At 44.3% G+C, this 14,754-nt stretch overlaps 1 protein-coding gene across 1 annotated transcript; it reads left to right on the forward strand.

Moving 5' to 3' along the window:
- The first annotated feature begins 285 nt into the window (after window positions 1–285).
- Mrps22 (mitochondrial ribosomal protein S22) lies at window positions 286–14,660 on the forward strand. The gene is made up of 8 exons (XM_041677090.1): window positions 286–493; window positions 3,215–3,378; window positions 4,530–4,694; window positions 8,330–8,473; window positions 8,943–9,026; window positions 10,642–10,787; window positions 13,276–13,384; window positions 14,542–14,660. The coding sequence occupies exons 1-8, from the start codon at window positions 322–324 to the stop codon at window positions 14,635–14,637; spliced, it is 1,080 nt and encodes a 359-aa protein (XP_041533024.1). The 5' UTR covers window positions 286–321; the 3' UTR covers window positions 14,638–14,660.
- Window positions 14,661–14,754: the final 94 nt, after the last annotated feature.

A 14,754-nucleotide genomic window follows, 5' to 3' on the forward strand; every position in this document is an offset into this window, starting at 1 on the left:
AACCTGTTCCCACATCTGTAATCAGAAAGCAGACTGCTGTGGGTTTGAGGCCAACCTGAGCTACATAATGATTTCTAGGCCAGTTTACACTACAGTGTGAGACAGTCTCCAAGTTCATTCCGCACAGCGCTCGCCTTGGTCGCACGAAGCCTCAGGTTTAATCAGTTTAAAAACAAACCAAAACAAAAAACAAACAACAATAACAAAACGCTTTCCGCGGCTGTTTGGCGCCACCTAGACTACACTTCCCAGCATGCTGTACAAGGCTCGAGAACTGGAAGTTGATCTAGTCGATTCCCGCGCAAGGGGCGGCGGGAAATCATGGCCGCTCTCAGAACTCCGTTGAGGTTGTGGAAGTTCCAGTTAAGCTCTCGGCGAGCAGAGCGAGTCTGCCTTCGAGCCGCAACCCAGCGCCACCCCGATTCTCTGCTCGCGACGCGGCCCCAGCCCTTCGAGGTGGGGCAGCCATGCCGCCTGCTCAGCTCCGAGGCAGGTGAGTGTCCGCTAGAGCTCCGCTGCGCGCCTGAAAGACTAGAGCTTGCTCTAGCAGGAGAAAACTGCGCCCCGGCTTCTTAGACTCAGTCGTCTTCCGTCTGTCCTTGCGGAGCTTTTCTGAGCCCTCCTTTGTTCATTCATTCACTTAGCCAATTATGCTTGCGATGCGCTCGTTGCAAAGCACGACTTACTTTGGGACGTGGGTGCTCTCCTGGTCGAGTGGCAGTTGACAACATGGTGATCCCGGCTGCATTGGGCGCGCACCTTAGGGACTTTCAAACTAGGTAGGACGCACAGGGATGAGTTACAGGGAAAAGAGAGCCAGAGCTGCCATCTGGCTAACCATGCTAAAAGGTGAAAATAATTCTGAACGGAGGGACCGCACAATAAGCAGAAGTCCAGAGAAGAAAGTGAACGCAAGTATTTTGGGAGAACCTATTTTGGAGTTAGGATTGAGAGAACCTGAGCAGGTTTCAATGGTAAGCAGCTGGATGGAGAGTGGTGCCAAGCTAGGAAATATTAATGGTAGAAACAGGGTTTGTTTGTTTGTTTTTTGAGTTGGGATTGGTGAGTAGGTAAATTAAAATAAAAATTGCAAAGAAGGCAGAACTGTGCTTGTTTTATATTAAATTCGAGGTGCCTTTGTTATCCCGGGTTCAATATACAGCTAGATAAGAACTGGAGAGCGTTAGAGTGAAAACTAGGTTGTGCAGGCGAGATTGTCTGGAGAAGGTGTGGTGCTGAGCACCTGTTGTTACGGGATTATACAACAGGATTTTCGTCTCCAGAGAATGTGCTGGCTAGTTTTATGGAATCTTAACATCAGCTAGAGTTAATCTGAAAGGAGGGAACCTCGGTTGAGAAGCTGCCTCAGTAAGATCCAGTTGTAAGGCATTTTCTTAGTGATTGATGGGGGAGGGCCCAGCCCATGTGGGTGGTGCCATCCCTAAACTGGTGGACCTGGGTTCTATAAGAAAGTAGACTGAGCAAGCCAGTAAGCAGTACCCCTCTGTGGCTCTGCTTTAGGTCCTGCCCTGGAGTTTCTGTCCAGATTTCCTTCCATGATGAACAGTGTTGATGAGGCATAAGCCAAATAAACCTTTTTCTTCTCCACTTGCTTCTGATCATGGTGTTTATCACAGTAATGGGAACCCTAAAACAGAATAAATTTCCTAGTGGGGAACACAGTCAAGCAGTCACTTGAGTTTCAAACATGAGTGTCATCTTGATTTCGTTTTGGCAGGTAATCTGTTTGTAGGAACGGTTTGTAGTGAGGTCAGAGAAGAGACAGGGAAGCCAAGGTGAGGGATAAGAATGGCCTTGGCCGGGCTGGAGAGATGGCTCAGAGGTTAAGAGCACTGGCTGCTCTTCCAGAGGTCCTGAGTTCAATTCCCAGCAACCACATGGTGGCTCATAACCATCTGTAATGAGATCTGGCGCCCTCTTCTGGCGTGTGGGCATATATGGAGGCAGAATATTGTATACATAATAAATAAACAAATCAAAAAAAAAATATTATGTATTTCATAAAAAATAAAGAATGGCCTTGGCCATAGTAATGACAGTGGGAAATAGAGCTAAAAAGAGACAGTCAACTAAAATGCTGTATTCATGTTCAATTTTGTAAAAAAGGATCATTGCAATATTACTTGACAGGGTTACTGTGAGCGTTGATTCTGCCAAGTGTGGTATATATTTAGCTCAGTAAATATCTCATACATGTTAGTAATAACCACTCCTGTCATTTTAATTGCTTTCTTGGCTGGATGTGGTGGGTATGGAAGAAATCAGGAATAATTTTAAGATTTTGGACAGAGTCACCCAGTGGATGGTGCTGTGATAGGGAACAGTAGGGAAAGCAGGCATGAGAGCAGAAAAAGCTGGGGGAGGTTATGGTTTGGCAGTATCGAAGTAGAGATGAGATGTCCATTGGGTAGTGGATGTAGAGGCTCTTGGCTAGAGATTGGGGCTTTAGAGTCCCCAGGAAATGGATGTAATCAAAGCCATAGGAAGCTAGGAAAGCCCCCAGTGAGAATCCGAATAGAGAGAAAAGGAAATTGATTAGGATCCTGCAAGATACCAGCAGCTATAGGACTAGTGGCAAAGAGGAGCCTAGGAACAGAAGGCCCCTTTTCCCGGTGGAAAGAGAAGATGTCGAGAGACCAAGGATGAGGGAAACTGCATGAGTCAGAACTGAGCTTAGATTGGAAGTAATTGAGGCTCCAGGACCAGTGACCCTGCTTAGTCCTTCCTCCATTCTTAATAGCTAGTTATCTTTGGCTTAGCATTGGCGCCCTCATCCATAAAATTGGGGTGTTAGGATCTATTTCATGGACGTGCTATGTCTGGCTTCTAGGAAGCGGATGTGAGGGCTGAAGTGTAACTGTGTGCTTTGTGCCAGGTCCTGGGTTCTGTTTGCACTGTCTCCAAAATACCAAAAAAAAAAAAAAAAAAAAAAAAAAGAAGTGGGAGTCTGAACGGTAACAGTTCTTGTTGTCTTCATTTCCCAGCGTCCTCTTGGCAGAGTGTTTGCTTGTAGTGGTGGATGTTCAGGAAATTTTAAGTGCACGTTGAATAAATGAGCGAATCTCATAGTTATTAGCATCACGTAATTCTGAGGTGTATTCTGTACAAATGGTTTTTACTGTTAACTTTCCCATTTAGACGTCTTGGCTTGCTGTCATTGTCAGCTTCTTATTACTGAAATCTATTTTAACAGACTCTGGTAGCTCAGAAGTCAAGAAACCTACATTTATGGATGAGGAAGTCCAGCGTATCCTCACCAAGATGACAGGCCTGGACTTGAAGAAGACGTTCAAGCCTGCTGTACAACCACTGAAGCCACCCACCTATAAGTTGATGACCCAGGCCCAGCTGGAAGAGGTATGTCAACCCCGGAGTATTGACAGAATACCTGTGATTCAGGGTGATGAGACTCAGAGTTCCCTGCGGATGCTCAGTGCTGGTCCTCCGTAGGCGTGGGTGAGAGGAACGAAATGTGAGTAGGGAGGCAGAGAGGAGAAGGGGTGTGACCACAATTAAGCAGGTGTCCAGGCTGAACTCCTCCCTGCCCCAAACCAGCCTGCTCATCGTTCATCTTGCCTACTCCAGCTCCCTTCCTGGAGGAACTTCTGCTATAAGTTGCCGTGGAGCTAAAGGTTTGGTGACATTAAAAGTCTGGGTCTTCTGGAATACACCGCTGTAGGAATATAAGAGACAGCGATGCTTCCTTCCGACTCAGCAGTGACGTCACTACCCAGTAGCGTGTTGGAAGAAGAGTGACACTTTGCTTTTCTCCCTGCAAAGGTCATCAGTGGAAATAATGTGGCATAACGCAGTGTAGTCCCTGGCTGAGAATGGAGGCTTCGGAGCTCAGTTCAGACACCAGTGCTACAGCTCCTAGTGCTTACTCTTCTGTGAAACTCTTGTTTTCTGTCAAACAGAGATATTTATAATGGCACCAGACTCCTGTAGGTGTGGGTTATTGAGTGAAGCCAGTAGTTTGATTTTCTTTGTTTTATGTGTATGGGTGTTGTGCCTGTATGTATGTAGGTGTACCACATGCATGCCTGGTACCCATGGAAGTCAGAAAGAGGGCACTGGATCCTTGGGACTGGAATTATAAACGGCTGTGAGCCATCGTACCATGTAGGTGTTGGGGACTGAATCCAGGTCCTGTGAGCCATCTCACCAGCACCCGTTTGAAGTATTTGAATGCTGTCTGGCACACAGTGAATACTGAAGAAATACAGGCTTGCTGTGTTCTAAGCATCTCTTGCAGCCTGGCTCTGTCTCATGGCAGTCCTTGCTGCTTAGGTGGTGGGTGAGTGGTAGCTGGTGGTAGCTGGTGTTGTGTCTTGTCACACCAGAGGAAAGGCCAGGCCCCACCAGTCCACGTCTGAGTTTTCCCTCACGGGTTCATGGCTGAAGCTTCTTTTCTGTGTAGTCATCAGCATCTTTGATGAGTGCCTGTTTTTATCGGGTGATCCCTTTGGACACTGTACCTTTCCTTCAGAGATGTTTTGTTTCCTTAGGCTACTAGAGTGGCAGTTGAAGCAGCTAAAGTACGGTTAAAGATGCCACCAGTTCTGGAAGAACGAACGCCAATAAATGACGTCTTAGCTGAGGATAAGATTTTGGAAGGAACAGAAACAAACAAATACGTGTTTACTGATATATCATATAACATACCACATCGGGTGAGTAAAGGAACAGAAACAAACAAATGCGTGTTTACTGATATATAACATACCACATCGGGTGAGTATATGCTAGATTGAAGAATAATCTTTGAAATGCCATGAGGAGATGGGTCTGCGGCTCAGATGATGTGGCATCCCTCTCTCTGAAGTTCAGAAGCAGAGGGCCTCTGAAGAGGCAGGAAATGCTGGCAATTCCACATCATGGTGTTACCATTTCTTTACATACTGCGGACTTGGTGTATTTCAGACTGATACCACAGCCCTGTGCTGGCTAGTTTATGTCAGCTGGACTCAAGCTAGAGTCATCTGGGAAGAGGGAGTCTAAATTGAGAAAATGTCCCATCAGATTGACCTGTGGGCAAATCTATGGTGTCTTTTATTGGAGGAGGGGCTGCTTGTTTGTTCTTGGCCACTTAGCCCCGGAATTATCACACAAAAATTATATTAATTAAATCACTACTTGGCCCATTAACTATAGTTTCTTATTGGCTAGCTCTTACATATTAACTTAACCCATTTCTATTAATCTGCATATCATCACAAGGTTGTGACCAACCAGGTAAAAGTTCCAGCGTCTTTCTCGGGCGGCTCCATGGCTTCTCCCTGATTCTGTCTTCTTCCTCCCAGCATTTTGTTTAGTTTTCCCTGCCTAGGCTCAAAGCAGTTCTTTATTTATTAACCAAGAAAAGCAACACACAGACAAAAGGACCTCACATACCATCCTTTTCTCGATTGATGTAGGGGACATAGCTCATTGTTGGTGGTAGCACCCCTGGGCCAGTGGTCCTGGGTGCTATAAGAAAGCAGGCTGAGCAAGCCATGAGGAGCAATACAATAAAAAGTGTTCCTTGATGGCCTCAGTTTCAGTTCCTCCTTCCAGGTTCTTCCTTTACTTCCTTCAGTGATGTATGTGAGCTGAAAGTTGTAAGATGAAATCAAACCTTTCTTTCCCAGATTGTTTTGGTCACGGTGTCTTATCACAGCAATAGAGACCTGAGACACGTGTGCTAAGACACAACAAGGCGAGTGTGGCCAGGCAGACAGCAGTGGCTGAAACCGAAGACAGTGAGCAAGACGTTCTTTTCCCCTAGGCTGTACTGATTTCCTGCTGAAACCTAAGGAGAGGATTGTTTGGTGTTTTCTCATGTGTGTGTGTGTCGGGGGGGGGGGGGGGGTCATGGCACCCTTCTTTCTTCTTTAATTTTAAGAATATTCCTTAACAGCATCATACATGTGTATAATGTGTTTTTGGTCATTTTCAGTCTCTAGACTTCTCTCTTATGCCCATTCTTGTTTAAATCCTTCTTCACCTCAAGGAGTCGCTCTACTTTTCTCTGGGTTGTGTTTGTGATCTGCCAAGTTCATCGGGGTTCCTTCCTTGAGCTTGAGTGAGAGGGTATTTACTGAAGCCAGGGCAACTTTTTCCATGTCCAATACTGAAGAAAGTGGCATCTCTTTCTTCCTGAGCCACTGTAACTACATAGACACTGTGCCAGCCAGTTCTCATGAAGGAGGGAGCCTCAGCTGAGAAAATGGTTTTATAAGAGCTGCCTGTAGGCAAGCCTGTAGGGCATTTTCTTAATAAGTGATAGATGGGGGAGGGTCCAGCCCAGTGTGGGTGGTTCCATCCCTGGGCTGGTAGTCTTGGATTCTATAAGAAAGCAGGCTGAGCAAGCCGGTAAGCAGCACCCCTCCATGACTCTGCATCAGCTCCTGCCTCCAGGTTCCCGCCCTTTGGAATTCTTGCCTTGGCTTCCTGTGATGATGAACTGTGATGAGAAGGTGTGAGCTACATAAACCCCTTTCTTCTCAACTTGCTTCTGGTCATGGTGTTTACCATAGCATTTGAAATCCTAACTAAGACAGAAATTGTTATCAGGATTGTGGGGTATTGCTTTGACAGACATGACCATGTTGTTTTGGGGAGGATCGTCGAAGGTCTTTGGAACTTTGGGTTAGCCAGTGAGTGTTGAGAGTTCAGTGGGCTGTTCTGTGGGAGCTTGGAAGATAAGACTGTTGATAGCTCTGCAGACAGTTGTGGCCTGGCCTGAGGTTTGAGAGTCATGTAAAGACTATGGAGGCTGTTGCATATTTGGAGTTAAGAATCTGTGGTTCTGGTCAGCTGGGGCTGAAGAATCAGTCATGATTAACAAGAGAACAGCACCACTTTGCTTTACTGGGGCAATTGATGCTGGTCAGCTGGGGCTGAGAAATGAGCCGTGGTTAGGGAGCGAGCAGCATCCCTGAGGTGAACTCTCCAGGGAAGTGTTTTCTTCAGCACACAGTGCAGTCCAAATGTGGCAAGGGACCCAGCATTTTGGAGATGACAGCCAAGAACAGTGACTGGAGTGGAGCTGTCCTGCTCTTAAGAGACCATCCATGTGGGGTACAGAGAGAACCAGAGAAGCGACCCAGGCCCTCGGGGGAGCCCAGATCATTGAGTGGGTCCTGGGCATCAGATACTGAGTTATTTATGCAGTGGAGTTTGGTTTTTCTGTGTTTAGATTGTGATTGTGCCCTGGTTCTTTCCTCTCGAAGTAAAAAATATTTATTTTTACAGGAGTCCACAGTTAAGGGGCTTGAATTTTTAAAAGAGATTTTGAAGTTTCACTTTGGATTTTTAGAGACTGATCTTTTATATTTTATGCTTGCATAGATGTCTGTGCACTACATGTGTGCAGTGTATTACAGGGCCCAGAAGAGGGCATCAGATCCAATAGAACTGGAGTTGATTGACAGTTGTGAGCTGCTAAGTAATGCTTGGAATCAAACCCGGGTCCTCTGGAAGAGTAGCTAAGACTCTTAACCACAGAACCCCCTTTCCAGCTCGAGACTGAACTTTTAAAGTGTTGGCATTTATAAAGACTCTGTGTTGTTGAGGGGTTTCTGTCCTGCCCAGTCCTTGTTCTGCCATGTTCCCGCAGTTGTTAAGTCCCAAAGAAATCACACAGAGGTCTATATTAATTATAAACTGATTGGCCCATTAGCTCAGAGATTCCCCCTGCCTCTGCCTCCCAAGTGCTGGGATTGAAGCTTTGTGCCACTACTGCTATTTTTCAACAATATAAAAATCACTAACTTCTCATTGGATTTTCCACTTTTTAGTAAAACCACAGGAAGTTTTGCCAATACTTTTCAGATATCATTGTTTCCACTTTGTTCCCAATTGCCAATTTAAAAGAGAGATCTATTGTCTAAATACAGCAGCTTTTTATAGAGCAGCCCTCCAGGATGGGAGTGATTTGTAGTTGGGCCACAGAATACATTCTAGTGCTGCCGAACGCTGAGGTTAGGAAAGTGATCCCACATTTCTTGTTCTGGTCATGCGTGTTTATGGTTAGAAGACAGGGTTTAACTTTGTCTTCATCTGTGGGCCAACTTCTGGTCACATTGCATCCACAGTCAGGAGGCAGAGGGCTGAGTGCTGTGCAGTCCAGGGCCCAGCTCAGAGAATGATGCTGCCCACGTTAGGATGGGGCTTCCTATCTCAGCCTAATCTACATAATGCCTCACACACACCCCTACCGCTTGTCTCCAAGGTGATTTTAATTCCTGCCAAGTTGGTAGTATTAGCTATCACAAGAGCTGAGCGGAAGTCTTCATAACTTGTATCTGACTACTTTCTGTTTCAGGAACGTTTTATTGTTGTTCGAGAACCAAGTGGCACACTACGCAAAGCTTCGTGGGAAGAACGGGACCGGGTGATACAAATTTATTTCCCGAAAGAAGGTCGTAGAGTTTTGCCACCAGTAATTTTCAAAGATGAAAACCTTAAGGTATGGTGAATTCCATTTCCATGATGGTCATTTGTTTGTTGAAGCTGTGGGCCCTGGGGCTGCTGGCATTTCATTATGGTAAACATGGGTACTAATGTAATAGTAACTTGATGGGGGCTCTTGTACAGTTAATTTAGTTGGGGTTTGAATCCAAGTGTGGCTTTTACAAAGCTTGTGCCATTTCTGTATGCTTTTTAAAATGTATTTATTTTGGTTTTTTTGAGTCATGGTCTCACTATATAGCTTTGACTGTTCTGGAACTCACTGTATGGACCAGGCTGGCCTCAAATTCACAAAGATCCTTCTGCCTCCACCTCCCAAATACTGGGATTAAAACCATATCCAGCTCCCTATATGCTCTTGATTGGCATATAGGTGGTCTCTATGTTGGATAGGCCTGACAAGGTGTCAGGACAGATGATAAACTTTTATGTTCTCTTCTGATTGCCATTTTGCTTTGTGGTCTTAGACCATGTACAGCCAAGACCGCCATGCTGATGTCCTCAATCTCTGTGTTGCCCAGTTTGAGCCAGATTCCACTGAGTATATCAAGGTAAGTGTATTTAATAGTTTCCAGAGTGGGGTTTAAATATGGTTATGCGAAGTAACATTTGATTTCGGCTACTGGCTTTGATGAAGATTATAGGAAAGGGAATTACCTGGAAACTTACTGAGTACATGTTTTATGCTTTCAGCCATCTTTAAGAATAAGGAAGTTGGGCTTAGAGAATGAAACAGCTTGCTCTGAGTTGCGCTGCTGTTGTGGTAGGTTTAGGACCCAGATGATGACAAAGCCTTTTTTCTTTTCTATTCATCTTACAGGAACAGTTACCCACTAAAATTTGTCAAAGTGCAGTGTATACGGTACTGTGTGTACAGTACAGCTTAGTGAGGATGTGTTCATTAGAACCTGGTTTTGTGGGCAGCAGAGCTGATGCCGGAAACTAGGCCTGCACTCTGTCAGTGATGTGCTGGGATGAGACAGGATGCAGATTACTGCCCCTTCCAGCCTGAAATGTTAGATGTTGAGAGTGCTCTCAGGAAAGGCTTCATAGGGGGCTTGAAAAGCTCTAGAAGGTCAAGGAATGGTGTGAGTGAGGGGTGTTTGGTGAATAGAGTTGTTTCAGAGTAGACAGACTGAGCTGTAGGTAGAAAATAACCAAGTAAGCTTGAGATGTGGCCAAACATCTAGTTTGTACGTATGCATAGCACATTTGCGGGGGGTGGTTCAAAGTAGATGGGCTGTATCACATGTGACTCAGCACTAGGTGAGGAACATGGTCTTCATCAAGAAGTTCTAAACCTTTCGAACAGGGCTGGAAAGAAGGCTCAGTAGGTAAAGTGCTTGCTGTGTGAGCTTCAGAGTCCCAGCACTTAGTAAAATCCAGTCACTCTCTAACTCCTGTTGGAGTAGGCAGAGACTGGGGGACCCTGGGGACCTTGTTGGCCTATATACTTACAAGAACACACACACACACACACACACACACACACACAACCGTTTTGGACAGAAATGCCCTCAGGAAGATTTGTCTGGAAGGAAAACTGGATGGCATGGGTGAGCTGGTAGGGTAGAGGAGTTGTGAAATGGGGAAAGAGCAGTTAAAAAAAAATCCTGCTTTCTTCCCAGAGATCAAGAGATTTTAGTCATTATTAGTGGTCATAATATATCATATTAGTGCTTACTTAAGATTGGCTGCTCAAGAGTAGCTGACAAAGCGTTTTAGTGTTTGCTGTTGTTTGCTCTAGGCCACCACACTTTGTAGTAGGGAAAACAGATTTGCTGTCATGTAGACAAATCTCTTCCTGTATTCAGGCCAGAGGACAACTTTGGGTTCTTTGTGTTCTCTGTTTTGAGACAGGGTTTCTCATGGACCTGGAACTTTGCGTGGTTGGCTAGACTAACTGGCCAATGAGCTTCCAGGGACCCATCTTGCCCTCACTGGGAATACAACTGTGCCCACCACATAGGGTTTTTATGTGGTCTCTGGGTTTCCTACTCAGGTCCTGCACAGTAGACAAGCACTTGACTGAGTCGAGGCTGGAAAGGCAGCATGCAGCTTACAGGCAGACCTGGTTGCACGGACTGGTGGCGGGATTCCTGCTAGTTGGTCTGAACCATGTGACACTGCTCATTTTCGATTTCTCTCTGCCTTTTCTGTGGATAGGTTCATCATCAGACCTATGAAGATATAGACAGACATGGAAAGTATGAGCTTCTGCGTTCCACAAGGCACTTTGGTGGCATGGCTTGGTATTTTGTAAATAAAAAAAAGATTGATGGTTTGCTCATCGATCAAATCCAGAGAGACTTGTGAGTATGATCTGAATAATTAAAACAATTATTTATTGTCCAACAGTAAATCAGTATTTTCCAGTGCAGTGTTGTTCAGTGATAAATGGAAGTTTGCACTTATCTCCATTTAGATGCGCTTTTCTAGGTGTTGCTTTTGTTATATAATCATCTAGATTGTTAGAGAAAATATGTGACTTTGGATCTTAATATAGACTGAGTTTTTACCCTTCCTTGCCAGTGTTCCTGGGCACTGGTGGGTTTTTCAGGCACTCAAAGGTATTACATGGGAATTGTAAAGAAGTAGACGCAAGATCTCTTGGGTGCTTATATTCTGGCAGAACTACCCTACCCAAAGGGCTTCCAGGAAAGCATAATTAACTTATAAAAATAACATTTTTTTTAAATAGCCCATGCTGTTGAGAGGCTTCTAAGGTTTCAGAAAGGTTATTTTCAAGTAGTGTATTTACACATTGAGGTCGGCCTGGGTGTGGTGTTCATGGGTACAGAAGTGGGAGGATCTCTGAGTTTGAGAGCAGACTGGTCTACTTAGTCAGACCCTGTCTAAAAACAAAAATAAGTTGATGGTTGATACCTTTAGTTGACCAAGTTTCTTGTTATTTTTTATAAGATTATTGTCAGCTTGTAAAATATATTTCAAATATAGTATACAGTTAATCGACTACTGTATAGTGTAAAAATAACTACGCTGGTAAACTTAAAAGGTTATATGATTTGTTTATTGCTGTGGTTAGGAACTAATCTTTGTATTTTGGAGGTCTTCTTGTAGTATGCTATTTGAGATAAAACTGGAAAGAAAATAGCTCTGCACATGAAGTGAAAAAAATCTAAAACCACAGGGAAAGAAGCCAGCATGGCTACTGTGAGAAAACTAACTTTCCACAAAACCCTTGCTGAACTCTGAGATTGAATAAGAGGTGTCAGTAGTCAATCCATCCCCAGACTGTAGAAGTGTCTTACTTGCAGTTTGAACATCATACACCAAAGGTTACACTCGTGTTGTTTCTCATCAGGACAACTTTCCTAATTATTTCCTGGCTAGCTCTCTTCATCAGCACATACAGTGTGATTCAGTTCAGAAGGCAGCAGAACTCCCTCATTCCCTACCAGCTGGCTTAGTTGGGGATTACTTTCTGATTTACATGGCCTATGAACTCTCTCCTCAATCTTCTCAAATGCAGACATCCTGAGCTTAGTATAATGATAGCATAGTTTAAGATATTGAAGCTAAAGTATGTAGTAGTATGTGTATTCTCCTATTACTCCTTATCGTGTAAGAGTTACAGCTGCTGTTTTCCATGCCTGCAGGCAGCTTTTTACCTAACGACTCTGGACAGTGAACTGACTGCAGAGCCCAGGCTGGACAGTAGAGGGTGCACTCTTCACTGGACAGAGACCAAGTGACCAATCCAGTACTTAGGATTCTGCACCCTCTTCTAAGTTATGTTTGAAAGTTTAGTAAGTGTAGAGTGTTCTGAAAGCTACATTTAAATTATCGAGACAGACATAGGCAGGCATTAACTTGAGCATTAACTTGACATGCATTAATTTTGACGTGTGGAAAGAACCCGTAGAGCCAGCATGCCCAAGTTGTAAATGTTTTCTACTTATAGGGGAGAGACATTTTGTTGCTACCTTTATTGAACTGATTATAGTAAGCTTGATAAATAGGAAATGGCCATTTCAACTTTTTTGCCCCAGAAAAGCTTATTCAGTATGAGCAGAGCTGTTTCCCTGAGACAGTCTTTTCAGTGACTGAGAGGACCCCAGAGCATCTCTAGGCCATTGTGGTTTCAGGCATTGTGTACTCCTACTGTCTTTCAGCTCAGGTATTTAGATAGTAGGACTGGTCAAAGAGGGATAGCTTTGGCATAGCAGTGAATTATGATGGCCTCAGCCCTACCTCACCACCTGGAAGCCAGGGGCTACATTCACACAGCAGTGTCAAAATGTCTTCCCAACCTTCAGCTTTGAGGTGCATGTGGACAGAAAGTGCGCACTATGGGAAGATTGTGACTGTTAGTTTTGTGGACAGCTAAGAGAATCTTCATGTTGATACACTGTCTAGCTATAACCTCCAATGTATAAAGCAGAATTTGTAGCCCGAGTAGGAGCAACCTGTTTTATGTTGCCTAAGTGGGCTGGCCTGGAAATCCTCTACCACTAGGAATGAATGCTGTTTCCGTGGGAAAGGATATTCCATCTCCCAAAGGACACAGCCATATTTTCATAGAGTGGGCACTTCCTGTATTGCCTCTTGCCTTACCTGCCTCCTAGGCCAGAGGATAGCTTTGTGGACTTGGTTTTGTGCAACAAGTACCTTACTCGCTGAGCCATCCCTCTGGCTCCTTCAAATACTTTTGGAATTACAGAACTACCCTTTCCTTTACCAGAGTGAAGTCTGAAATGTAATTTAGTTTGGAGTTGATAAACACTGCAAGACTGTGAGGCTGTTGAGAACCCTTTGGTAATGTTCTTTCATTCTCAGGATTGATGATGCCACCAGCCTGGTCCAGCTGTATCACATGCTCCATCCAGATGGCCAGTCGGCTCAAGAGGCCAAAGGGCAGGCTGCTAAGGGAGTGGATTTAATTAAGGTAGAGTCCTTTTTGTCAGTTTTGTGGTAATGATCAAGTCGGGAAAGATCCAGAAATGGGTCATATTTAATAATACACAGTTGTGACTGACTATGGAACATTTTGGGTCTTGAAAACATTAGTATGACTATAAGCCCCATATTTCTTCTACCTGGATGGGGGGCATCTGGGGAAGCATGCAGCACTCTAGATGGCAGCTACAGTTGAGAGGTTCAGATAGTGGAAACAGCATGTTCTTTGGAACATTGGAGTCCATGCTGCACTGAAGGTAGTCAAGTCCCCACAGGTACCAAGCAGCCTCCCCTTAGTGTAGGCACATTCTTATCAGGGCTGGAAAAGGGCAGGTGTCAGGAAGCCTAGGTTGTATGATCATTTTCCAATTGCACACCTCTCAAACCATGGACTCCCCAGATTTATTCTCACTGCTACATTGAAAGGGTATGTTCATTTGGGAAGGGAAGGTCACTGAAATTTGCCATTTGGGTTTTGCTTATTACAAAAGCAGTTAGGCTTACTAAGGACAGAGGTGACGTGTAATGCCTGTAAAAATAGCATAAAAACTGGTACTCACCCTGACTTTCTGTGCTAAACCAGGGAGAGCAGTATTTTTTTTGGGGGGAAAGGGGTTTTCAAGACAAGGTTCTCTGTAGGTTTGGGGCCTGTCCTGGAACTAGCTCTTGTAGCCCAGGCCTCCTTGAACTCACAGAGATTCACCTGCCTCTGCCTCCTGAGTGCTGGGATTAAAGGAGTGCAACACTACTGCCCAGCAGAAAGCAGTATTGTTTTGGAGAAAACTTTTTTTTAAAAAAAAAAAAGGACATTTTTGTAATGAAAAGTAAGCTTGTCATCTCTGCTCTCTAGGTTTCTATTGAATGTAATGGCTTTCATTTTGATTTAGCAGCAGGTACAATGTCAGGGTCTTAATCTTTTAATACAGGTGAAAGCTGTTCTGGGGTTTAGAACTAGTATTGCTGCAGTTATTGGACACAGTACTTCTGTCTATATAAACTTACTGCTTCTATTCAGGGAGATTACTGTGACACAAAAACCTTATTGGGAATGGTTTTCCTACTGCAGAAATATTCATGATGTCTTAAAACTGATATACACTTGGTATCCTGTTGCTCTAGAACTTTTTTTTTTTTAAATTTCAATAGGTCTTCGCACAAACAGAAGCACAGAGAGGAGCATATACAGAATTAGCACTCCAGACTTACCAAGAAATAGTCATCGGCCATTCTGCAGCGTCTTGAACAATTAAAAATACTGTAATTTGTTTCTGCCTTTTAAAGTCTGAAAAATTTGTTACCCTACTCGATTTCTGCACAGCATGGGGATAAGTGAAGTGTATACAGGAGTGCCTGGTGATG

Source organism: Microtus oregoni, unplaced genomic scaffold (assembly GCF_018167655.1).
Source record: "Microtus oregoni isolate MIOR12 unplaced genomic scaffold, Mior012 000028F_ref0000031, whole genome shotgun sequence".
Lineage (NCBI taxonomy): Eukaryota > Metazoa > Chordata > Mammalia > Rodentia > Cricetidae > Microtus > Microtus oregoni.

Excerpts from the sequence above, each read along its gene's own strand:
- Mrps22 (XM_041677090.1), top strand. The coding sequence starts at position 322 with ATGGCCGCTCTCAGAACTCCGTTGAGGTTGTGGAAGTTCCAGTTAAGC. Across the intron at positions 3,379-4,529 it reads CCCAGGCCCAGCTGGAAGAG|GCTACTAGAGTGGCAGTTGA; the intron begins GTATGTCAACCC and ends TTGTTTCCTTAG. Across the intron at positions 9,027-10,641 it reads ATTCCACTGAGTATATCAAG|GTTCATCATCAGACCTATGA; the intron begins GTAAGTGTATTT and ends TTCTGTGGATAG.